Source organism: Taudactylus pleione, unplaced genomic scaffold (genome assembly GCF_031769625.1).
Source record: "Taudactylus pleione unplaced genomic scaffold, aTauple2 ptg000041l, whole genome shotgun sequence".
In the NCBI taxonomy this organism is placed as follows: domain Eukaryota; kingdom Metazoa; phylum Chordata; class Amphibia; order Anura; family Myobatrachidae; genus Taudactylus; species Taudactylus pleione.
The window spans coordinates 30,341,691-30,366,594 of NW_028284443.1; the positions used below are offsets into that span (position 1 = coordinate 30,341,691).

General features: G+C 44.3%; 1 protein-coding gene across 1 annotated transcript in view; it reads right to left on the minus strand.

The window, feature by feature from the left end:
- Positions 1-24,904, minus strand: part of ADAMTS20 (ADAM metallopeptidase with thrombospondin type 1 motif 20) — a 339,290-nt gene that overhangs the window by 11,149 nt on the left and 303,237 nt on the right. The window contains exons 36-37 of the mRNA XM_088456448.1: positions 11,264-11,397; positions 6,112-6,203 (exon numbers count right to left, since the gene is read on the minus strand). Coding sequence (XP_088312574.1) covers positions 6,112-6,203; positions 11,264-11,397 — 226 coding nt within the window. The remainder of the gene's footprint in view (positions 1-6,111; positions 6,204-11,263; positions 11,398-24,904) is intronic.

The following is a 24,904-nucleotide window of genomic DNA, read 5'->3' on the forward strand; positions in this document are numbered from 1 at the left end:
TTCTCCTTCTCAGCACAGACCCACCCATCTGTCCTCTCAGCACAGTTCCACCCCTCCCCCCTTTCAGCACAGATCCACCATCTGCCTTCATGGCACAGACCCCCCACCCTCTGCACTCACAGTGCAAAGCCCCCTCCAATCCCCTCACAACACATTTCTCCCATCCCCCTGCCAAACTTACCTGCCGGGAGCATTTGTATTTGTATGGCTCCTCGAGTGCTCATCCTCCCAGTCAGTGAGTGAAATTGCGATGTGACGTGATGACGTCACGTCGCATAACTGAACAGTGCAAGGCCTCCTACAAGCGCAGAGAGAGGGGTGGGTGACTCACATACCCTGCTAATGATAGAGCCGGCCCGGCCCAGTCCTGCAACTCCGCCTTTTCCTCCTCCCACCGCCTTCTCCCTCGTGCTGCTGCTGCTACCAGCCAGACTGCCTCCACTCCTCCTCTCGGCCTCTCCCCGGCTGGTGCACACTCCAGGGACGGATGTCAGGGGGGACCGGCTGCGGGCCCCTTAGGTCCCCCCGGGCCCTAGGCGGCCGCTTAGGTTGCCTAGTGGTAAATACGCCCCTGCATGGGCAGGCATTTATCCAGATAAAAGCCATCCACAACCTGACACACATTAACCTGAAGGAATCAGTACAGCAGTATCAGACAAAAGGCCGAATCCACATCCACTTTACCCAGCAGGGCACCAGCCCCAAAGGACTTCGCCATGTGCAAGGAAGTATCAAAAGATTATTAACCACCCTGACAAAAATCATTAACTGACCCATCAGAGAGTAAGAAAAAAAAAAAAGCTGATATGAGCGACCACCATACTTTTTGTTTGCTATCAGAGAGTAAAACAGGTGCTGGATGAGGCAAAACCCAAATGAACAACACTGGTGATAAGGAACGGAAACACCACTTCAAAACGGTGTCGCAAAAAACAATCCTTCCATTCAGACAGGGCACCTATGTTAACTGTAGAGGCAGCTTTACTTAGAACATTTGGTTCCAGATGGCCTAGTGGTCTGGGACCCTAAGGGGGACCTCCTATAATCCCTAATGGGGTTAGGAGCTCTACAGCAGGGTGTTGAAAATGAAATGGAGCCCCCAAATTGCAATGTCATTATTAAAGGAGTAACAACAACCTTTTGATGGGCACGGAAGTAAATGGGATGACCCCTGTGCAAGCCGAAACAAGATGGATGACTGAGAAGAGTGCATGATGTTAAGCCACACATTTGCAACCCAGATCCAAAATGACTATGGCCCTCATTCAGAGCCACTCGCTAGCGGCAGTACGCTCGTTCCGAGCGATGTTCGCACATCTGCGCATGCGTACGGTTTTTAGTACGCATGCGCGAACCAGTCAGTGCGGCCGAAAATCGTTGGTACACAATATAGCGAGGGCCTGCTATTTTGAGTGACAGAATGAGGCGTATGTGGGTGGTAACAGGGGAAGGTGCTTGAAAACGGGGAGTGGAGATCCGAACGCAGGCGTGCTTAAAGGTCAAAACGGGCGTTTTAAGGGAGTGCATAATTAATACAGCAGCGTCATTGACCACGTCACTTGTTTTTTTTTACCTCAGAACTGCTCGCAAAATAGCGGTTGAAAACACCAACCACAAGAATAGCGAGCAGTTCATACGCTGTACGATGTACTCGATTAATCTAATAAATAGCGGACATGACGTATGGTGCGTGCGGCCAGGGGGCGTTTTTATCAAAAAAACGAGCATATGTTTTGCTCGCTCGTTCAGACTTAGAGGTGGGAACAGACTGCAATTTGCGAACGGATCATTTGAATAGCCACCCCTTGTTTTTGAACGAACGACCACAAATAGCTAACGGCTCTGAATCAGGCCCTATGTTGTCCTGATTTCGCCAGAGCTCCTCAACATATGTACGCCATATAGAACCCCAGAGAGAGGGTGAATTTCCATGAACCAGGTGAAGATATCTGATGACTTTGGAATACACAGAGTTGTACATTTCTAGATAACAGAATACAATGACTTAAAAGCAATTCTGCCAGTTCATGTAAGACTTGAGCACATTCTTTCAAATGTCCCCCTACTTATTGGAAACAGCCAGCTCCTTCATTACATTAGTTGTAAAAGTAGGTACATCCACATACCTGCCCCTTCTAATCGAATCATGCATCCAAGGATGAGGTCTACAGAGCATGGCTGTGTTCATGCAGTGAACAATGACATCAGAGATGCCTGCATCTCCTTTGTTGCTCCTGCTACTGTCATGGCACCTACCCATATGCTGCCACCCAGACATATCACACCTGATGTCTTTACCCTTCTTGTGCCTGGATAGGCCAGAACCCTCATACACCTGCAGGTGACACCCAGACTCAACTGATGCCAGATGTACAATAAGAAACCACCAGCCATCGGTATAAAACATCAGCCTCAATAAAAACCACATCTTCCAGCCATTCAGCCTCCTGAAATTCTGAAAAAAGGAGAGAGGAGGGACCAAGAACTAACATAAAAAGGTGACTTTTTTTTGTACCTTTTGCTCCACAAAAAACCCTTGATCCCCCTTCACATGTAGGAAAGAGGCACAGACAGAGACAGAGGCCATAAGCCTGTCTCAGCTCCACCACCAGAGGCACCAATTGTGCCTGTAAAAGTAAGCTGGGAGGAATAAAATACAAGATGTAGAAGCACCTGCATCTGCTGCAGAGGGCTGTGAAGGTATCCACAACTGCAGGTAGGTGCATGGAGCGAGCATCTCCACACCACCATATTTATGACATTACTTATATTTAGGTTGCCATTACTTAAATTTAGGTTGCCGTGTAGAGAATGAATGCAGTATGCACTTGGACCTGCCTGAGGGGACACTTGATCTAGGCCAACAGATCAGGTTGTGGGGAACCCTTGCCCAGAAACCAAAGATGCAGTGAGAGTAGGCTGTAGGCCCCATCTATTTGACACCATCACAGGTTCCAGACTACCAGATTTCACCCCAGAAGTGGACCCCACAGATCAGGTAGCAGCTCAAGAGCCCCACCAGGAACCTCTGGAATGTCAACACCTTATGTGCTATGCTTTTGTCACCATTGCGCTACTTGCATTCAATGACATTGAATGGTCACCCGAGGTTGCGAACTGATTCTCAATTACCATCTCTTTGGATGCTGACCGAAAGTTTAGCCCACCAAAGCAGAAGAGATGACACCCCGGAACAAAGCCCTACCATGTCCAGGAAGCAAGCAGGTATTGCAGCAAAGTGATTAGGAAGAGGTAAGAGAAAGAGAGGAAATAAGACAGAAATAAAAAGACAACAAAAAGAGAAAAGTGGTTAAAAATGGCAACCAAAACAGCCTATACAGTACATAATTTTTAGTCCACAAACTGCCACAGCCTCGGGGTATAAAGGCCATTGGGCTTATTTAGAGCCCTGTTAAACATGTGTTATTTTGATAGTGAAGCCTTTTTCTCAACTGAGTTTTTTATACACTAGCAATGCCTACCCGTATTTGCCGAGTGATTATTATCTTTATTCAATGATGCTGAGTGATTATTAATTTTATTCAATGATGCTGAATCGATGATTAAAGTATTATGTGGATGGGGACTCTCTCACCTGCTTGTCAGTGAGATCAGTCAGTTTGCCTGCTTAGAGCCAGCAGGCAGTGTGGTGGCCACCCCTTCCCTCTCCTTTAAACCTCTCCTGCACTGGGGTCCTCCAGAGCCTGTCAGTCATAAGCTCCGCCCCGCCCAGATTACTCGAGGATCTGTCGCTGTTGCTAGAAGCCAAGTAAGTTAGCTCTGTAATGGCTTCCTGATGAGGAGAAAGGATTGGTATGTATGTGTATAGCCTATGTTACTTGGAGGATCTAAAGGAACATTTCAGTGAAAACCTGATCAAAATCAGTTCAGTAGTTCTCAGGTTTATCACAACATAAAAACAAAAATTTTATATATATATATTTATATCTTATATATAAAATGTATTGGTCTGTTTGTTTGTCTGTCTAATTATACATTCGGACACCCCTGCACCGATTGGAATGAAACCAATGTGAGGTGGTCCAGTTGGATCCTGGCCAGGTTTTAGGGGGGTTAGGATCCTGGTCGGACCTTCCGTAGGTGTACGCTGGGCAGAACTTTGACCCAGGGAGCCTGTTCTGAGCCTTCCACTGTATGAATTTGAACAAATCTTCACAGAGTGGTAACATTGGATCCCAGAAGACATACTAGGGAGTTCAGGTCCTGGTCAGACTGCCCGCTGGTGTATGCTGGGCAGATCCGTGACCCAGGGAACCTGTTCTGGGCCTTTCACTGGATGAGTTTGGATGAAAACTTCACAGTGGGGTGGCAATTGGTCTCGGATATCTGGAAATTGGTCTGGGACACCTAACCTAATAACTTGAAGATTAGGTCCTGGTCGAACCTCCCGTTGTTGTACGCTCGGCAGAACTTTTACCCGGGGACCCTGTTCTGGGCCTTGCACTGGATGAGTTTGAATGAAAACTTCACAGAGGTGAAACCAATGCAAGGTGGTGATGTTGGATCCTGGCCAGGTTTTAGGGGGATTAGGGTTTTTGTTTTGTTGTATGCTGGCAGAACTTTGATCCGGGGAGCCTGTTCTGAGCCTTCCACTGGATGAATTTGGACAAATATTCCCAGAAGATATACTATGGGGTTGAAGACCCGGTCGGACCTCCCACTGGTGTACGCTGGGCAGAACTTTGACCCTGGGAGCCTGTTCTTGGCCTTCCACTGATTGGATTTGGATGAAAACTTCAGAGGTGAAACCAACGCAAGGTGTACAGTAGTATCCTAACCAGGTTTTACGGGGGTGAGGGTCCCAGACGGACCTCCCTTTGGTGTATGCTGGGGAGCCTGTTTTGGGCCTTCCACTGGATTGATTTGGATGAAAACTTCACAGAGGGCTGGCAATTGGTCAGGGATGCCTAACTTAATAACTTTAAGATTTAAACCTGAGCAACGCAGAGTACTTCAGCTAGTATATATATGGTAAGTGGGATGACGCAGCTTTCTCTCGCTCGGCCTAGTGAGAGAAAGCTTACAATCACCCCCCACCTTTCCAGGAAGGATCTGCACAACATTTGGATGAGAAGTCCAGCGGTACCAACCCCTCGCGGCTACCGCAAAGAGAAACAAGACCATATCACATTTCCATCGGCACCCAGTTCACAGGAGTTAACGGTGGCCGCCCGACACTGAGAAGTGAGAACCCTAGAAAGGACACTAGTTAGAAGAAGGAGGTAAGAACCACTTGTTGCTTTACAAACTCCATTGCAACCATCAAAGAAGCCAGGGAGGCTCATATCACAATCAAATGCACCGTTTGGCTACCTCTACTTCTAAATCATCATAATAAGGAGCTTTAACGTCAAACTGACAATTTTTTTTAAAGACAGTAATAAGGACTGCTCATTTTAAGTTGTGAAATACAAGAACTACAATAAGCATAATAATTTTTTTTCTGTGCAATGTAAAGTTTCAAAAATGGTCAGAACTTGTTTCTACCATTTTACTGTATATATTTTATTAATCCTTGCACTATATGTGAATTTTATTTGTTTTTATTGTAATTTCTAAAATGTATCCAATGTATACTTAATAGCAACACATCTTATGCATAAATCCTGACTTACCTAGAAAAAACTATATTTATACAAAAACATTAATCTAGGACCATTCTAATTGCGCCTGCAAACAGTGCAATCTTAAGGGATGCGATCATAATGCCGACTGCTGGGATTCCAGCGTTCAGAATGCCGACGCCGGAATCTCAACACATCAGAGTACCGGTGCCGTCATCTCGACCACCGGGATCCCAAAGGTAAGTACTGGGGTTAGGGTAGGCACTAGGGAGAGGGTTAGGTTTAGGCTGTGGGGAGGGAGAGTTAGGGGTAGGGTTAGGGGTTAGGTTAGGCTAACCTGGAGGCATTGGGATAGGAACCTGGTCGGGATGCTGGTGTCGTGATTATGACCACCGAGGATCCCGAACGCCGGCATCCTGAACCCATCCCCAATATTATATAGTATACATTTGTTACTTTGAAAATGGTCACACCTTTGCTGGCAGCAATAGTTTCAAACTTTTTTACGTTCATACATGTACTGTACCTGTGGGCACTTTGCAGCACTGTAGCAGTCACCTGCTGTTGCAAAGGGAACTGGTCTTCCAAGCAGAGTGCGGGCAAAGAGGAGATCTGTAGCTAAAAAGTGTTATAAAAATGTATTCAGACAATCCAATCACCAAATTGTTCACACAAAACTTCCCACTTGTTATATTAAATCAGGTGTTATTTATCTGCATTTACTGTATATTGCATACTCTTTAGCACATTGGGGGTATCCTGATTTAGACTTCTGATGTCACGGTTGATATTTGTAGCTTTAGAGCAGTGATAGGCAACCTGAAACAATTTTGGGGCCCTCTAACCTTTAATATGGCCACACATTATTCATATTCTCTGCAGAAAATCACATAAATACATTTCTAAATGAAATATACTGTGTATATATATATATATATATAAGTATATATATATTTATATATATATATATAATAAGGTGGTTCAATAAGTAAGGTAACAAGACCTCTGTAGTGTGTAATGTTCTCTATTTCATTCTAATTTCCCATCAGACCAGAGCAGGTAGACCACTGCTTACCCCCTCGGCCATTAGACTGCGCCTCATATAAATCATACTGTCCCGACATCAGTTGTAAGATGGCAGTGCTAGCGGAATCATGGTCAAACATTGAGGCGCATAGTGTGTGATCAGATTTCTGGTTTAAAGGGCACATTAGCAGGTGAAAATCAACACCAACTTTTTGAGGTGTACGGTGATAACGTCATGTCACGGAAACAGGTTTTGGTTTGGTGCACTATCTTTAATAACAGCAGGACAGATGTTCAAGATGAGTAGCAATCTAGCCGGCCAATCACGTCCACCAGAGATGACAGTTTGTGCCGTCTTGAAGGTTTGGTTTAGGAGGACAGTTGCATTTGAGTTATCGATATTGCTGACAACCCGTACATCTCTGTGGGTACTGTGCACAGCATCGTTCATGAGCAACTAGGGTACAGGAAAATGTGTTCAAGCTGGGTACTGAAGCAACTCAAAGAAGTTCACAAAACCAATAGGATGGGATTGTCTGTCGTGCACTTGACGCAGTACCATGCAACGTATTGTTACAGGCGATAAAAAGTGGTTGCATCACATGACATCGGAGATGAAGCAAGCATCCATGACATGGAAATACGCTTTGTCCCCACCTTCAAAGAAATTAAATACAACTCCATCAGCAAAGAGGGTCATGGCGACCGTTGATTTCCTCACAAAATGAGATCCTGTGAATGCTCTCCGCTATTGTGACACATTGAGCCGGCTGCGGAGGGCTATGTGTTGAAAACGAACTGGGATGCTGCGAACAGGTGTCGTATTGGTGCATGATAATGCCAGGCCACACATAGCCACCAACACATGTGAGTTGTTTCAGCGCTAACATTGAGAGGCACTGGACCATCTTCCTTACAGCCCTGACCTGGCACCGAGTGATTTCCAACCCTTTGGACCATTGAAGAAGCACCTGGATGGAAGGTGAAGTTTAGTAAATCGTCATGTCCTGGCTATAGGCACTTGACACTGATTTCTTCTATGCCAGGATAAATGCAGACACGTGTTTGTGAAGGTATAAAAAGAGAAGTAAGAGATGTTCTTGGTATCTCTATGCTCCCTACATTGTGGCAGTTCTACGGAAACAACAATTTTTTTTATCTGGATGACAATACCACCTGTCATGTTTCCAGGGCGACACTCAGCTGCAAATGCAGGATTTCTAGAAGGGGGTTTCCAAATGCTTGATTTTAGAGCGAGTGTGTCCAGTCCATGAAGAGGGCAGAATTAGTACTTAACCAGCATTAATATGCACCATACAAAGTGTATTGTGTGTCATAATTCTAGCATATACAGGACCAGTGATCATAGTAAGCCATTAGATGTGCCAGTAGGCCATCCTGCCTGAGCTAAACGTATTTATTTTAGATATGGGCACCATTCCAGACTACTGGAGCATGTCCGGGAGCCTGGAGGAGCAGCAGAAGAACCTAGCACTGCCCTGGACTTATATGTGCATATTGGGCTCTATAGCAGTGCATCCCTAAAAGTGCATGTTTTCCAGATCTCCTAGTTGGTGCTCAGGTTATTTATTACTGGCTGATACATGTTAAACGATCCACAGGTGGTGGTAATTATTTAATTTGTGATACTGGGAAGAACATGCAGCACTAGTAACATTCTATTATATTACTATTTCTATTGTGGTCATGGTGTGTGCTGGGGAGGGGGGTTTCCAGGCAGACGGAAACCCCCCCTGCGTTTGCCTATGACACTGAACTGGTATACAGAAAATTTGGTAACCTGGATGGACTGGCCAGCTCAGAGTCCAGATCTTAACGCTACTGAGAACCTTTGGGACGAATTGGAGCAGCGGGTGCATTCTAGGCCGACTCGACCTTCTTCAGTGTCACAGTTGGTCACTGTACTTAAGGCAGAATGGCGAAACATACTGCCTGTTATTGTCCAGGAACTTGTGGACAGTTTGCCAAGAAGGGTGTCTGCAGTAATCACTGCATGTGATGGACCCACAAAGTACTGGTGTCAATACAATCTCATTGATCTATTTGCTGTCAGTGTCCAATCACTTTTGTCTACATAGTGTTAATATACAGTATATATATATATATATATATATATATATATACATATATATACACACACGTACAGTACTGTGCAAATGTTTTAGGCAGGTGTTGAAAAAATGCTGCAAAATTAGAATGCATTCAAAAATAGAAATGTTAATAGTTTATCTCTATCAATTAACTAAATGCAAAGTGAATGAACAAATGAGAAATCTAGATCAAATCAATGTCTGATGTGACTACCCTTTGCCTTCAAAACAGCATCAGTTATTCTAGGTACACTTGCACAAAATCAGGGATTTTGTAGGATTATAGTCAGGTGTATGATTAACCAATCATACCAAACAGGTGATAATAAACATCATTTTCATATGTAGGTTGAAACACAGTCATTAACTGAAACAGAAACAGCTGTGTATGAGGCTTAAAACTGGGTGAGGAACAGCCAAACTAAAGGTGAAATTGTGGAAAACAGTTTCATACACCATGGCAAGACTGAGCACAGCAATAAGACACAAGGTAGTTATACTGCATCAGGCAAAGATTTCAAAGCAGATTGGGGTTTCAAGATGTGCTCTTCAAGCTCTTTTGCAGAAGCACAAAGAAATGGGCAATGTTGAGGACCATAGACGCAGTGTTCGGCCAAGGAAACTTAGTGCATCAGATGAAAGACACATCATGCTTACTTCCCTCCGAAATCGGAAGATGTCTAGCAGTGTCATGAGGACTGTTAAAAACCAGTGGGACCTAGGTACTCCCATATACTTTTCAGAGAAGTCTGGCCAGAAGTGGTCTTTATGGAAGAATTGCAGCCAAAAAGCTATACCGTCAACATGGAAACAAGGCCAAGCGACTCAACTATGCACAAAAACAAAGGAACTGGGGTGCAGAAAATGGCAGCAGGTGCTCTGGACTAATGAGTCAACATTTTAAATATTTGGCTGTACCAGAAGGCAGTTTCTTCACTGAAGGGATGGAGAGCTGTACAATAATGAGTATCTGCAGGCAACAGTGAAACATGGTGGAGGTTCCTTGCATGTATGGGGATGCATTTCAGCATATCAAATGGGGATTTGGTGTCCTCAATGCTGACAAATACAGGCAAGTACTTATCCATCATGCAATACCTTCAGGGAGGCATCTGATTGGCTCCAAATTTATTCTGCAGCAGGACAATGATCCCAAGCATACAGCCAATGTCATTAAAACTATATTCAGTGTAAAGAAGAACAAGGAGTCCTGAAAGTGATGATATGGCCCCCACAGAGCCCTGTTCTCAATATAATCGAATCTGTCTGGGATTACAGTACATGAAGAGACAGAAGGATTTGAGCAAGCCTACATCCACAGAGGATCTACAGTTAGTTCTCCAAGATATTTGGACCAACCTCCCTGCTGAGTTCCTTCAAAAACTGTGTGCAAGTGTACCTAGAAGAATTGATGCTGTTTTGAAGGCAATGGGTGGTCACACCAAATATTGATTTGATTTAGATTTCTCTTCTGTTCACTCAGTTTGCATTTTGTTAAATGATAGCATTCTTCCTTTGCAGCATTTTTTTCACACCTGCCTACAACTTTTGCACAAAACTGTGTGTCTATATATATATATATATATATATATGTGTGTATATATCGACAGATAGATAGATAGATAGATAGATAGATAGATAGATAGATAGATAGATAGATAGATAGATAGATAAGCAGGCCTCTTCATTTCAAGCTACTGTACTGTATAATAAACAATAACAGGTTTTTTCTGCACTGGTGGGTCTGTTCCAATATAAGACGTTGCCAGTTGGGCACTCAGTTACATGGGGCACCTACCACCTTTCAGGGGATGATGAACCAAACTCTAAGACCACATAGACAGTATGCTGCTGCTTATCTCAATGGCAGTCTCACTTACCCAGGGTACAAGTAGTGTTGGACTCTAACTGTGAGGCATTATTGACAGCCAACCCTAAAAAAGTGTTGCTTATGGATGGAAGAGGTGAAGTATCTATTCACAAATCTATGTATTGAAGCATGAAACAGGGAAAGTCCCTAAGATAGTTCTTCTCCCTATGTAAGAAATACCATAGCAGGAATAGTCTCTCCCATGCGAAGTATGTAGAAATCCTTTTAACAAGGACGGCAGTGGTACAGGATGTCACTAGGTGAGGAGTAGTACAGGAAAACATGCATTAATAAAATAAAACAAAATTTTCCTTAGATAAATATACCATACTTTTTTAATGTTTTAATAATGTCTGTTTTTTTAATAAATCTACCTTCAAAGCCAGAGTGTACATATGCGGAAAGCACCAGTGCTGGCCCGCAAAGCCGTACATGTCCTGATACCATTACCATTGAGTATTGCCAGGTGGCTGAGTATCACTAAGCTGCCGCCGCCGCCGCTAACAGCTTATCTTGTTAAATTGTGGTGACAATTGATTTTCAATCAGTGCAATAAAAGACAATAATAGAATAGCCTTATAACTGCAATTGTTAAATAGACCCCTTATAGTAACATGAACGATTAATGTCTTATTTGTGTGTAAATCAGTGCTGTGTTTTCATAAACTTACTTTTGATTTGCATTGAAATGATATCTAGTCGTAGTTTACTGAATACAGTTATTCCAGCTGCCAGGTAGTCATTTTTACATGCACAGTCTTGCTTTCTGCTCCCATTAAATGGACACTCATATGGATTCTTCAGCCTTGAAAAAGATAACTGTTATAAAGAGTATGCAACACAAAAAAAACTCATACAGTACCTACAAAGCTATGTGATTAAATAACACAAAAACAATACAAAACAACACAAACACACCCCTCTGAGCAGGATGCTTCACTTACAATACTGTAACTATACTGTACCTCTGTTACAGCATCTTGGGTATTCTATATAAGTGGAGTAGGCTAAAAGTGGAGTCAAATGTAGTTAAAAGAAAAAAAGAAAATCCCAAAATACTTTTTTTGTGTTTTAATTTAAATTTTTCATATACTTCTGTGAATTAAGGCTTGATTCAGCATGGATCGCTAATCTGCTCATACGCATTTGCTAATATCAGTGATGATATGTAAATGCAGGGCCGGATTAAAGGGGGGGCGACAGGGGCGGTCGTCCCTGGGCCCCCACACACAGAGGGCCTCCACACTACTACATGCAGCAGCACATTCAGTGCTGCTGCATCAGCTTGGGGAAGGGCGGTAGTGTGGATGGCACATAAGTGCAGTCCGCACTACACAGCACAAACACACAGCCGTCGGCGCTGGCAGCTGTGTGTTTGTTTTAGCAGCCAATGGGAGTCACATTAGACTCTCATCGGCTGCTGCGCTGCGGCCCACTGCTGGAGCCTCCATCTTCCAGCTCCCGCAGTGGCTGATGGGAGAGACGACGACGTCTCTCCCATCATGCAGAGCGGGCTGGCCCGGGAGGACGCTGGACGGAGGAGCAGATGCCGGAGCAGGGATTAAGGTAAGTGGAGAAAATTGTTTTTTTTTTTCCTGTGTGTGTGCGTCTGGCCGGGGGGGGGGACTACTACTCCTGGGGGCACTGCTGGGCTGGACTCGGCTCTGTGTGGCTTGAAGGGGGCCCCCGCAACTTAGTTGCCCTGGGGCCCCCACAAGCCTTAATCCGGCCCTGTGTAAATGTTTGCATTCACATTGCGATCGCAGCCTAACATAAGGACGCCCACTTCCCCTTGCTCACATCCGTATACTAGGGCAACATAGCGATAACATCGAGTAACGCCGGACCCATACGTACAGTTAAGGCAGGTCAGACCTCACACAGGAATTACTTACTTCTGCGCACGCTATGAGTTCTCAGGCTGCGTCTGGTATCGCAGTGGCTAATTTGTACATGCCCCTGCAATGCCGTTGAGACGCAATGGCACGCGCCTGCGTTCGCCCAAATACCCCCTGTCACCACCCACAAACAGCACTTCCTGTCAATCACTCTGCCATGGGTCTACGTATCCTCTGAGATCACAGTCCCGATCGCAGCATCTGGTTCGCACACTGCGATGTGTATGCATGCGCAGGGCGAATTAATTGGCCGTATGTGTGCACATAAGCAACTGCAATCCTTGCTGAATCAGGGCCTTAATACATAAATTGTAACACATCTTGCTGCAAATGTAAACTTTTATTATTTGTATAAACAACTCATCATCAGAATAATAGATTAATATACTATAATGCATCCTTCCTTCCATAGATCCCAGTCATTTGCACAGTATTAACGGACATCTATGTTTTACTGTACACTGACCCTGATTCAGAGCCGGTCGCTCTGACAGAGCGCTCGCTCTGAATCAGGGCCAGGCTTTTTTTTTTTAGCTTCCTGGCCGCTCGCCACAGCTATGGCGAGCGGCCAGGAAGATGGTCGCAATGGTCAAGACCATCGTGACCATCGGGCTTGCGACGAGACCCTTGTGACAGGGTCTCGTTGCAGCAAGCCCCAGAGAGCTTTCCGCTCAAACAGGGCCGAAAGCTCTCCCACTGACATCACTTGTGATGTCAGTGGGGCCACCCCCAGACAGTAGGCGTTCTCATGGGAACGCCTCCGTCTGGGCAGCCACCCCCCGGCCCACCCACCAAAGGGGGCGTGCTGTCTGTCGAAACCGAATAATTGGGTAAGACAGAATCTGTTTGGCAATCAGGAAAACCTGCACGACGCCATCTTGTGAATGGCTGCAAGACTCCATTTTAGAAAAGAAAGCTTACACAAGCGCCATTTTGTCAAAAATACATAGTACACAATCCACAGTGCAAAATTGCTAAAAGTAGCAATTTTGCTACTCACAACGCAAAGTTGCTAAAAAGTAGCACGAACAGCTTTTTAACAATCATCCCCTAACACCTACCGACGGTGTTTAGCAGACATAAAATAACTTTCCAACACATTAAAATCACCACAGACTTATATTTAAGCAGTAGCAAAGTAGTGGTGTTTTCCCTGCATTCACATTAACACATATGCGATGTAGCAAAAAGTAGCAAATTAGTGGTGTTTTCCCTGCACTTCATGTTAAACATAAGACAACGCAAAATAGCAATTTAGATGCACAGCCAGCTTTTTAGTGATCTTTCCCAAACCCATACTGGCATGCTCACACACATACACAGAAGCCTTTCCAACTTAGTGCTGGTCGCTAAATGCCCCACAGACCCTCAAAGCACAACGCAATTTAGTGTCATTTCTCCCTGCATACACATTTAAAAGCAATGGTCCCACAGCGCAAAAGGAATGATTATTACTTGGTTTAATCGCAATGTCAGCATATAAAGAAATGAATGTTTTCTGTAACTATGGCTTAGTAAATGACAATTGGACCGTGTTTTGTGCCGTACTGATCTACTCTGTTCCCACAGCGTTCCGGTGGCATCGGTGAGAAGATCAGAACATGTGGCTATGAAATATGAATGTTAGAGAGAATAACTTCTTGAAATGTTGTATGCCATAGTTAGATTAGATTTATTATGCAGCGGGAAGGTGAACACAATCAGGCTGTTAGAGGCTGGGTTGTGTCTTTGCACTGACCTATTAATTGTACCGTAACGAAAGAAGCAAGAAGAGGAACCAATGAGAACCTGCCAACGTATTCTATTGTATTGCTTATCCCAGTACGGGTATATATGTGAGTGCTCTGAAACAAGATGCCAGTCTGCGGTGTTCCTGTTATGCTGTTCGACGGAGGTCTCATTATTGATGCCAGGTTCTGATCCCAGATCGCACCTTATGACCTAATGTTTGTACAATTTATTTTGCGCTCATTGTTAGATCATAGCGTGGTAACATCTGTACCTTTACCTGAATAATAATCTTTAGCGCGTTGGACCGCTATTCAACTGTCTCAGAGTTTCATTAATGTTATAATTAAACAAAGCACTAATTAGCGACATCTTGTGATTTTAGAAGGTATAGGCAGGTTTTGTCTTAGAGGTTCTAGGCAGGTGAATCTTAGAGGTTTATAGGCAGGAATGTACTAAAGGTTTATTTACGATTCAACAGTTGGGGGCTCATAGGTTTATCACGTTATCTGATACACGGTAACACTCGGTCAGTTCTCTCTCAGCAAAAGGGTGGAGGTGCCTTTTGAGAGACGCATTAGTCTTTTATTACCACAGTGTTGCTGAGAGCGTACTGCCGGTTATTGTGTAGTGGAAGCGCTGATCAGAATCCAGGGACAAGGAGAGAAAAGTCGTTTTCTCTCGTTGATAAAAGTTTAGAGGGAGTCGCATAATAGCGTTAAGGTAATAACACGTGGGCCTGGTCGCATCACTGTGTATGCGACTAGTCGCACAATTGTGTACACATATTTCCGGTAGGGCTGCCACGTGTTTTGAACAAAGCTGTTGAAATTGCATTGTGTATTGATAGTTAACATTGTAAGTGTCTCTATTGGTGTTGCCATACTCTAGGGGAATGTTTATTTTTCTGCGCAGGAAAATTGAGTGAAACAGTGAGCGTTTGTTGCTTTAAAGTTAAAGGTACTGTATGACCTTTAAAGGCTAAGTGCTAGTCGCTCGGTAAGCAGCTTACCATTCTAACACATCAGCAGGTGTACATGTTGTCTTTGTTGTAGAGAGGTGCATGAGAATAGCCGACATATACATTATCATAGGTGTGGGTAAGTAGCCTTCTAAATCTTATCCCGGTGCGTGGAATAGCCGATATAAAATTTCCATAGGTGTTGGTGAGTTGCCTTCTTAAATCTTATCCAGGTGCGTGAACGTAACCTACTAGAAAAACGTTCACAAGTCTAAATCTCTATTGAAAAGCTTAGGATTTCTCCCAAGATGGGAGCAAAGCAAACGGTAGAGATGGTAGACAATTTGCTGCTGTTGGATGCGCCGATCGGGTCGGCACGACATATTATGCATACAAAGTACGGTGCCATAGCAACCAAATATTGTGATTTGTGGCATAATATGACGAGGAAGAGTGTTAGTCCGTTCCCTAGAGTTGGTAGTTTCGATAAGCAGATACTAGACAATGTCCAAGCTCACATATGTTTGGTGCGGTCTCCAGCGAAGAAAGTAAAGTATAGCAATTGTTTTAAACTGTGGCAGCACGAGGGGGAAATGTGGCTGAAGAATGTACCGGCGACGAAAATAGGCGTCGCGGGCACAGTCTCGGGCAATGCGCCGGTGACGCTAAATAGCGCCGCGGACGCATCGCTTGATAATGCACACGCACTGCAAAATAGCATCGCAGAAGGTAGTACAGATGGTTCACGCGTACCACCACCGCCCTATGCGGATGGGGGTGTAGGTACAGTCAAGGTAAAAACCCATAAAAATTTAACTAACAACTTATACCCTCTCTTAAATAATCACCAGGAAAATGTTTATAATGTGGATGATGATGAACCTGTTACTATGTCTGCTATTTCACATGCTGTACATATGTTAAATGCACAATCACAACAGGCACAACCGGTAGTCCCGTCCTCATCAGTTGTAGTACAGGAAGTGTTAGCTTCCCCTGCATTTTTGAGGAAGTAGTTATATGTAACAGTAGTAGATTGAATCCCCAGCCTGGTGGTAAGGTCAAAAGTAATCATGTGGCCGGCCTCCATCCCATTCAGACAATAACTGTTCCCAATGGGAATGCGGATGCGAATGGTGTAGTGCCCACAAGGACGGTTGCAATGCATTGTCCATGGACAAGAGCTGAGCTAAACTCCATCATGAATGATTTGCCTGACACTAAAAAGGAATTAGCGAAATGCCAACAATTTTTGAAAAATTTGGGTTACTCCCACGAGCCAACTAATAAAGATTGGCGAGTGGTGTTAAGGGCTTGTCTTCCTCCTAATACAGACGTGAAAAAGTTTATCACGGATTGCGTATTGGATGGAGATGGTCCCTTAACAGATGAGGAAAACCAAGGCAACATTGCCCGCATAAATACTCAATTGGGGATATATTTTCCAGTAGTAGTTAACTGGAGCAACATTTTCACAATAAAACAAAAAGAAAATGAGTCAGCAGAGGATTACTGTACCCGAGCCCTGCAAGCTATCACCCAGTACACTGGGATAGAAAATATTAAAGATAGCACTCATTACAGGGAAATGGTCATTACGGTGCTTGTGGATGGTCTTAAAGACCATCTAAAAGCCTGATTACAGACAACATTACCAGGCTGGAGGGGAGCTACAGTAGACTCCATCAGAGAAACTGCTATAGAACATGATAAAAACATCCTAAAGAAGAGAGAGACCCATAGTGAGAAGCTAATGGCTGTTAGTATTCAAACTCTAGAAGCCATGAATGTAACACCACAGCCACCAGACACACAAACACCTACACAGATATATGCCCTCACAAACCCCACTCAGCCACCCATACAACCCCATCCCACCTATCCCATGGCACTACAAAACCCATACTATCTGCCACCACAATATATTCAGCCATCATATTTCCCGCCAAATCTTCAACCTTTCCCCACTGCTCAACCTACATGACAAAATCCATGCTCACCACAGAAATGTTTTAACTGCAACCAAGTAGGACATTTAAGTAGGTACTGCACAGCAAATAGATTAGGACCCCCAAACCAGGGAGTACCTGTATATCCTCATAAAGGATACACACAGAGGCCAACAAATCCCCAATTATCGCCAGCTCCAATTGTAGCTTTAAATGCTGTATTGGAGAACGAAAGACAACGCTAGGGGTCAGGTCATACCTGTAGCCTACAGATAGTCAGGTTAACAGAAAGTACTAGGGAAGAACCGGTAATGATGATTGATGTAGCTGGTACTAAACATCCTTTTCTTGTAGACACAGGGGCGACCAGATCAGTGTTAAAATCTCCAGCTAATTTACGGGTAACCAATGAGACAGTACCAACCATGGGTGTAACGGGTACAGTGCAACATTATCCTTTAACAGAACCTGCAGAGGTTACTATCGGTCCATTGCATACCAGGCATTCTTTTCTCCTGGCTGCAGCGGCTCCTACTAACCTTCTGGGAAGAGATTTATTGTGCAAAATGGGATGTGTCATTTATTGTACCCCTGATGGTGTATTAATAGATGTCCCTGAAAAATTTGCATTGGAAGTGGGGGATGTACTAGACACTCCCCAAAGGTTAATGTTTCACTCTACTGATACAGGTAAAAATCCATCTCAGGTAGATCAAATGCTAACCCAAATACCAGACTCACTTTGGACTAAGGATGGACAGGACACTGGATTGATGGCAAACGTAGCTCCTGTAATGATAAATCTAAAAAGTGGTAGGCAAGTCCCAAAAATTCCCCAATACCCACTAAAACAGGAGGTAGAGTTAGGGGTGTATCCCATAATTGAGCGGTTATTGCAGCAGGGAATTTTAGTCCATACAGCAAGTGTAGCCAACAGTCCCATTTTTCCAGTGAAGAAGGCTGGTGGGAGGGGTTATAGGCTGGTACAAGACCTTAGAGGAGTTAATAAGGTGGTAGATAGCCAATTTCCCGTAGTGCCGAATCCAGCTGTCATCCTTATGCAAATTCCACCAAATGCAACCCATTTCACTGTCATTGATGTTTGTTCTGATTTCTTCTCTGTACCTCTTCATCCTGACTGTCAGTACCTATTTGCATTAACATACAGGGGTGTACAATACACATGGACATGATTACCCCAGGGTTTCATAGACAGCCCCAGTATCTTTTCCCAGGCATTACACGATTGTTTACAGTCTTTTCAACCCGCCAATGGATCTGTTCTAATTCAATATGTAGATGATTTATTGCTATGTTCTGACTCGTTTATGTCATGTTTGAATGATACTAAACTTTTGTTGCTTCATCTCTCGCAAACAGGACACAAAGTTGCTAAGGACAAACTACAGCCATGCCAATCCAGAGTTAAATACTTGGGACACTGCCTAACCCAGGGGCTGCGACATCTCACTACAGATAGAATCCAGGCTATACAAAACATGACACTGCCACGTAACCAACAGCAAATCCGTACCTTCTTGGGAATGTGTGGATATTGTAGAATGTGGATCCCAGGTTTTTCTATTTTGGCCTTACCTTTACAGGAATTAGTCTCTTCCTCAAAGCCCGATCATGTCATACACACTGAGGAATCAGAGCAGGCTTTCCTTAATCTTAAGGATAGTCAGACAAAAGCTCCTGCATTGGGAATACCCGATTATGAAAAACCTTTTGATTTGTATTGTATGGAAGCTGATGGTTGTGCTGCAGACATCCTCACACAAAAAACATGGTGATGCCAGTAGGCCCGTAGCATACTTCAGTGCCAAATTGGACATTGTGGCGAGATCACTCCCAACCTGTTTGAGAAGTGTAGCAGCAACGGCTCTTTTGGTCAGCAAAAGTGAGGATGTGGTGTTGGGCCATGATATGATTGTCTATACCCCACATGCTGTGTCTGCCCTGTTGAACTCTGTCCAAACCAGACACGTATCCTCAGCTAGATTCACCAAATGGGAACTAGCTCTAATAGCACCCTCAAACATCACTATAAAGCGGTGTAATATGTTAAATCCAGCAACGTACTTACCATATGTGCATAAGAATGCAGAAAGGGTGGAGGATGAGTCTCTGGTAGAAAGTAAGTTTTGCAAAGGTATTGATATGCATGATGGTATGGATTATCTTAACCAGACCTTTACCGCTAGACCTGACATACGTGACATACCTTTAGAGAATGCAGATGTGACATTTTACATGGATGGGAGTTGCCATAGACAAACAGACACAGGTGAGTTATGTACAGGTTATGCTGTTGTAGATGACACAGACATCATAGAAGCTGAAACTCTTGGTCCTCCTCACTCAGCCCAAGTGGCGGAGTTAGTAGCACTGAGAAGAGCATGTGAATTGGCAGCAGGCAAATCTGCCAACATTTACACTGACTCTAGGTATGCGTTCGGGGTGGTTCACGATTTCAGAGCTCTATGGCGTCTGAGAAATTTTATGACAGCAGCAGGCACACCAGTTGCACATTCCAGACACATAAAAGGATTATTAAAAGCAATTCAGTTGCCCAAAATGGTAGCAGTAATAAAGTGTAAAGCCCACACATGTGGGGAAGATCCGGTATCATTGGGCAACAACAGGGCGGATGAAGCTGCCAAGTGGGCAGCAGGTTTAAAAACAAATGTACCCATAGAACAAGTAATGGTTTTCCAAACAGTTGACATGCAGAAATTAATTGAGATGCAAAATTTGTGTTCTACCCAATAGAAAGCAACCTGGAAGTCTAAGGGATGTGGGCAAGAGCCCTCTGGACTCTGGAGGGATGGACAAGGTAAGCCGGTGGCACCTAAAGTGTATTACCCAAGCCTGGCAGAGGCAGCGCACGGACTGACTCACTTGGGAAAACAAGGTATGTGTAAGTTAGTGAAGGCATATTGGTGCGCATCGGGTTTTTCTTCACAAGCGGAAAAGAGAGCAATGTCCTGTCTGACCTGTTTGAGGAAGAAAATAGGGAAAATGATCCCTACCGAACCATCCGACATTCCCCCGACTGACGGTCCTTTCTAGGTAATACAAATTGATTTAATCCAATTACCACCCTGCAGGAATCTCAAGTATGTGTTAGTTTGTACCGATGTATTTTCTAATTGGGTAGAGGCATACCCAGCGGCCACTAATACTGCTGTATTCACTGCTAAAAAGATTGTACAGGAATTTGTATGCAGGTATGGTATCCCTAGAATGATTGAAAGTGATAGGGGTACCCATTTCACCGGGGAAGTCTTCCAGATAATGTGTAAATTGATGGGTATTGATAGCAAACTTCACACCCCATATCGACCCCAAGCCAGTGACAAGGTGGAGAGAGTGAACGGCACTATTAAAATAATTTGAGTAAAATCATGGCTGAGACTGGACTAGCATTGCCAGAAGCACTACCTTTGGTCCTACATAGCATAAGGACCACTCCTAGGCCTCCACTTAATCTGTCCCCATTTGAAATACTGTTTGGTAGACAACCTCATTTAATTATAAGCCCACAGGAAGACCTGAAGAGTAACAGCGAGGTCACTGTTAAGTATCTTATAACAATGAGCAAACAGTTGCAGCAACAACAGCAAAAATTGAAATTGTTGTCACCCGATATGCCAGAGATAAACTGTCATGATGTCAAACCTGGAGAATATGTTATGATCCGAAATTTTTTACGCTCAGGTTGCCTAAAAGATCGATGGGAGGGGCCGGATCAGGTGCTGCTGAAGAGTACCACATCCTTGAAGGTGGCCGAGAGAGATACCTGGGTCCATGCCACTCACTGCAGAAAGGTTAATCAACCGGTGGAGAGGCAGGGCAGAGTTTAAGCAGATGATGAGGATCTGGCAATTGCGAACCTGTTCCGGTAAAATTAAAAGGTGACAGTGAGAAACCTGAGCTAAAAGAAAATCGTAGATCAGTGTCACAGCAAAAGAACTGTTCTGCTGTGTTCATGTGTGTACTCTTCTTTCAGAATTTCCATCATGAGTGGTTTATCTGGAGATTTCTGGTTCTTGTGACGGAGGATAGATGGAGGAGGCAGGAGCTGATGCTGGTGTAATGGAGTGAAATCGAGAGGAGGAGTGCTATACCAAACCAGGGGAGTGCCGTTCCAATTTCAGTACAGTAAATTGTTGTGAAAATATGAATAACAATAATAAGGAAGAACTGTATTACAATCCTGAGTTATGATGTAGTGTATAACAATGTAGCCTGAGTTTGAGTGGTCGTGCATGGATATAAAGTTTATGTTGTTTTAAGTCATCTTAGGTAATGCAGTCCCAACCCCTTTCAAGGCTCCCCTTATAGGATAGGTGCATCCCCACATCTTTCCCATGATCCCTTAAGGATCCGCGGTGTGCGTATAAGGGCAGTTTTATGTCCCTCCCGGAGACGCATTATCTGAATGGTTCAAATGACCACACTGTGTCATACCATAATAACAATGAATGGTATATTCTCATGCATGGCTAAACAGATTCAGAATAGGTTGTGATAGCGCTTGATTGGCTATCAAAGGGTGGACTGTCGAAACCGAATAATTGGGTAAGACAGAATCTGTTTGGCAATCAGGAAAACCTGCACAACGCCATCTTGTGAATGGCTGCAAGACTCCATTTTAGAAAAGAAAGCTTACACAAGCGCCATTTTGTCAAAAATACATAGTACACAATCCACAGTGCAAAATTGCTAAAAGTAGCAATTTTGCTACTCACAACGCAAAGTTGCTAAAAAGTAGCACGAACAGCTTTTTAACAATCATCCCCTAACACCTACCGACGGTGTTTAGCATACATAAAATAACTTTCCAACACATTAAAATCACCACAGACTTATATTTGAGCAGTAGCAAAGTAGTGGTGTTTTCCCTGCATTCACATTAACACATACGCGATGTAGCAAAAAGTAGCAAATTAGTGGTGTTTTCCCTGCACTTCATGTTAAACATAAGACAACGCAAAATAGCGATTTAGACGTACAGCCAGCTTTTTAGTGATCTTTCCCAAACCCATACTGGCATGCTCACACACATACACAGAAGCCTTTCCAACTTAGTGCTGGTCGCTAAGTGCCCCACAGACCCTCAAACACACAACGCAATTTAGTGTCATTTCTCCCCGCATACACATTTAAAAGCAATGGTCCCGCAGCGCAAAAGGAATGATTATTACTTGGTTTAATCGCAATGTCAGCATATAAAGAAATGAATGTTTTCTGTAACTATGGCTTAGTAAATGACAATTGGACCGTATTTGGTGCCGTACTGATCTACTCTGTTCCCACAGCATTCCGGTGGCATCGGTGAGAAGATCAGAACATGCGGCTATGAAATATGAATGTTAGAGAGAATAACTTCTTGAAATGTTGTATGCCATAGTTAGATTAGATTTATTATGCAGCGGGAAGGTGAACACAATCAGGCTGTTAGAGGCTGGGTTGTGTCTTTGCACTGACCTATGAATTGTACCGTAGCGGAAGAAGCAAGAAGAGGAACCAATGAGAACCTGCCAACGTATTCTATTGTATTGCTTATCCCAGTACGGGTATATATGTGAGTGCTCTGAAACAAGATGCCAGTCTGTGGGGTTTCCTGTTATGCTGTTCGACGGAGGTCTCATTATTGATGCCGGGATCTGGTCCCAGAGCGCACGCGTATGTATTGACTGTACCTTATGACCTAATGTTTGTACAATTTATTTTGCGCTCATTGTTAGATCATAGTGTGGTAACATCTGTACCTTTACCTGAATAATAATCTTTAGCGCGTTGGACCGCTATTCAACTGTCTCAGAGTTTCATTAATGTTATAATTAAACACAGCGCTAATGAGCGACATCTTGTGGTTTTAGAAAGTATAGGCAGGTTTTGTCTTAGAGGTTCTAGGCAGGTGAATCTTAGAGGTTTATAGGCAGGAATGTACTAAAGGTTTATTTACGATTCAACATGTCACTCAATATCGACAGCACGCCCCCTTTGGTGCGAGACCCGGAGCGACGGCTTGCCCATCGCTATCTGGGTGTCGCGCATGCGCACGATGGAGCCGGCTCCATCGTGCGCATGCGCTCTGGGCCACCATCAACCTGGTTGCGAGCGCTCAGCGATTGCGACCGGGTCTGACTCAGGCCCACTGTTCACAGGCCACAGCATCTACATTATTTTAATACAAAAATACCTGAGTTTGCATTTAGGCAATTCCCATAAATGGGAAGGCCATGAGGAACCACAGCTATTTTACAAATTCTATTGAGGAGAGTGAATTATTCTTATATTGTACATTTTCAAAGGTCATAAATATACTGTACATCTCTAGATATATGCAATTGTACTTCATAGTTCATGTGTGATATGGAGTAATTCTGGAAGCTAAAAACATACCTCAAAACATTTAAAAAAAATAAAGACTGTAAAAATAAAAGGTAATATGAAGATGATAGAGCTGCCATAAATATCAATAGGAAGTGCAAGACAAATATGGCATTACATACTCCAACTACACACGTTCAAAAATCATTTCCAGGTAGACATTGTTGCTGACCAAGGCCCTCATTCCGAGCCGTACGCTCTGAGCAGAGCGCACGCTCTGAATGAGGGACGTCCTCCATGACTATGGAGCGTCCCCCTGGATGCTCGTATAGCTGTGGGTCACCACCCACAGCCTATACGAGCGTGCAGTTTGATGGCCGCGATGGTCTTGACCATCGCGACCATCGAAACTGCGAGCCGGAGCCTGCGGTTGAGGTTTTCAACCGCAAGGCCCGGAGTGATTTTGGCTCTATCAGAGCCAAAATCACTCCCACTGACATCACTAGTGATGTCAGTGGGCCGGCTTCTGACGGTAGGCGTTCCCTTGGGAACGCCCCCGTCAGGGAGGCACGCCCCCGGCACGCCCACCAAAGGGGGCGTGCTGTCAATCAACATCGACAGCACACCCCCTTTGATCAGACACAACGAGCGAAGGACTTTCCTTCGCTCGTCGCGTCTGGCGCATGCGCACGACGGAGCTCCCGCCGTCGTGCGCATGCGCAGTGCACAACATCGACCCACTTGCGAGCGGACAGCCGCTTGCGAGTGGGTCTGAATCAGGGCCCAAGTACATATCAGCATGCCGTGTGCTGCACGGCTTAGGTAGGTATTTGTGTGCTGCAATCGCCATCATTGTGTGATTACTGAACTTAGGGCCTGATTCAGAGCCGCTCGTAAGCGGCCGCTCGTTCGCTCCGAGCGATGTTCGCACATCTGCGCATGCGTATGGGTCGTAATGCGCATGCGCCAACCAGTCATTGCGGTCGGAAATCGTGTGTTCGCAAAATTGCAAGTGCCTGCTAATTTGAGTGACAGGATGAGGCGTTTGTGGGTGGTAACAGGGGAAGGTGCTTGAAAACGGGGAGTGGAGATCCTAACGCAGGCATGCCAAACGGTCAAAACGGGCGTTTTAAGGGTGTGCATAATTAACAAAGCAGCGTCATCGGCCACGTCACTTGGTTGTCTTTTAGCCTGAACTGTTCGCATGATTGCGGTAGGAAAATCCTACCACAAGCACTGCGAGCAGTTCAGACGCCTTTCGATGCACTCGATTAATCTAATAAATAGCGGAGATGACATATGATGCAAATGGCCAGGGGGCGTTTTTACAAAATAGCGAGTGCATATTTCGTTCGCTCACTCAGACATAGAGGTGTCAACAGACCGAAAGAGCAAGCGCTCTATTTAAATATCCGGACCCTTTTTCTGAAC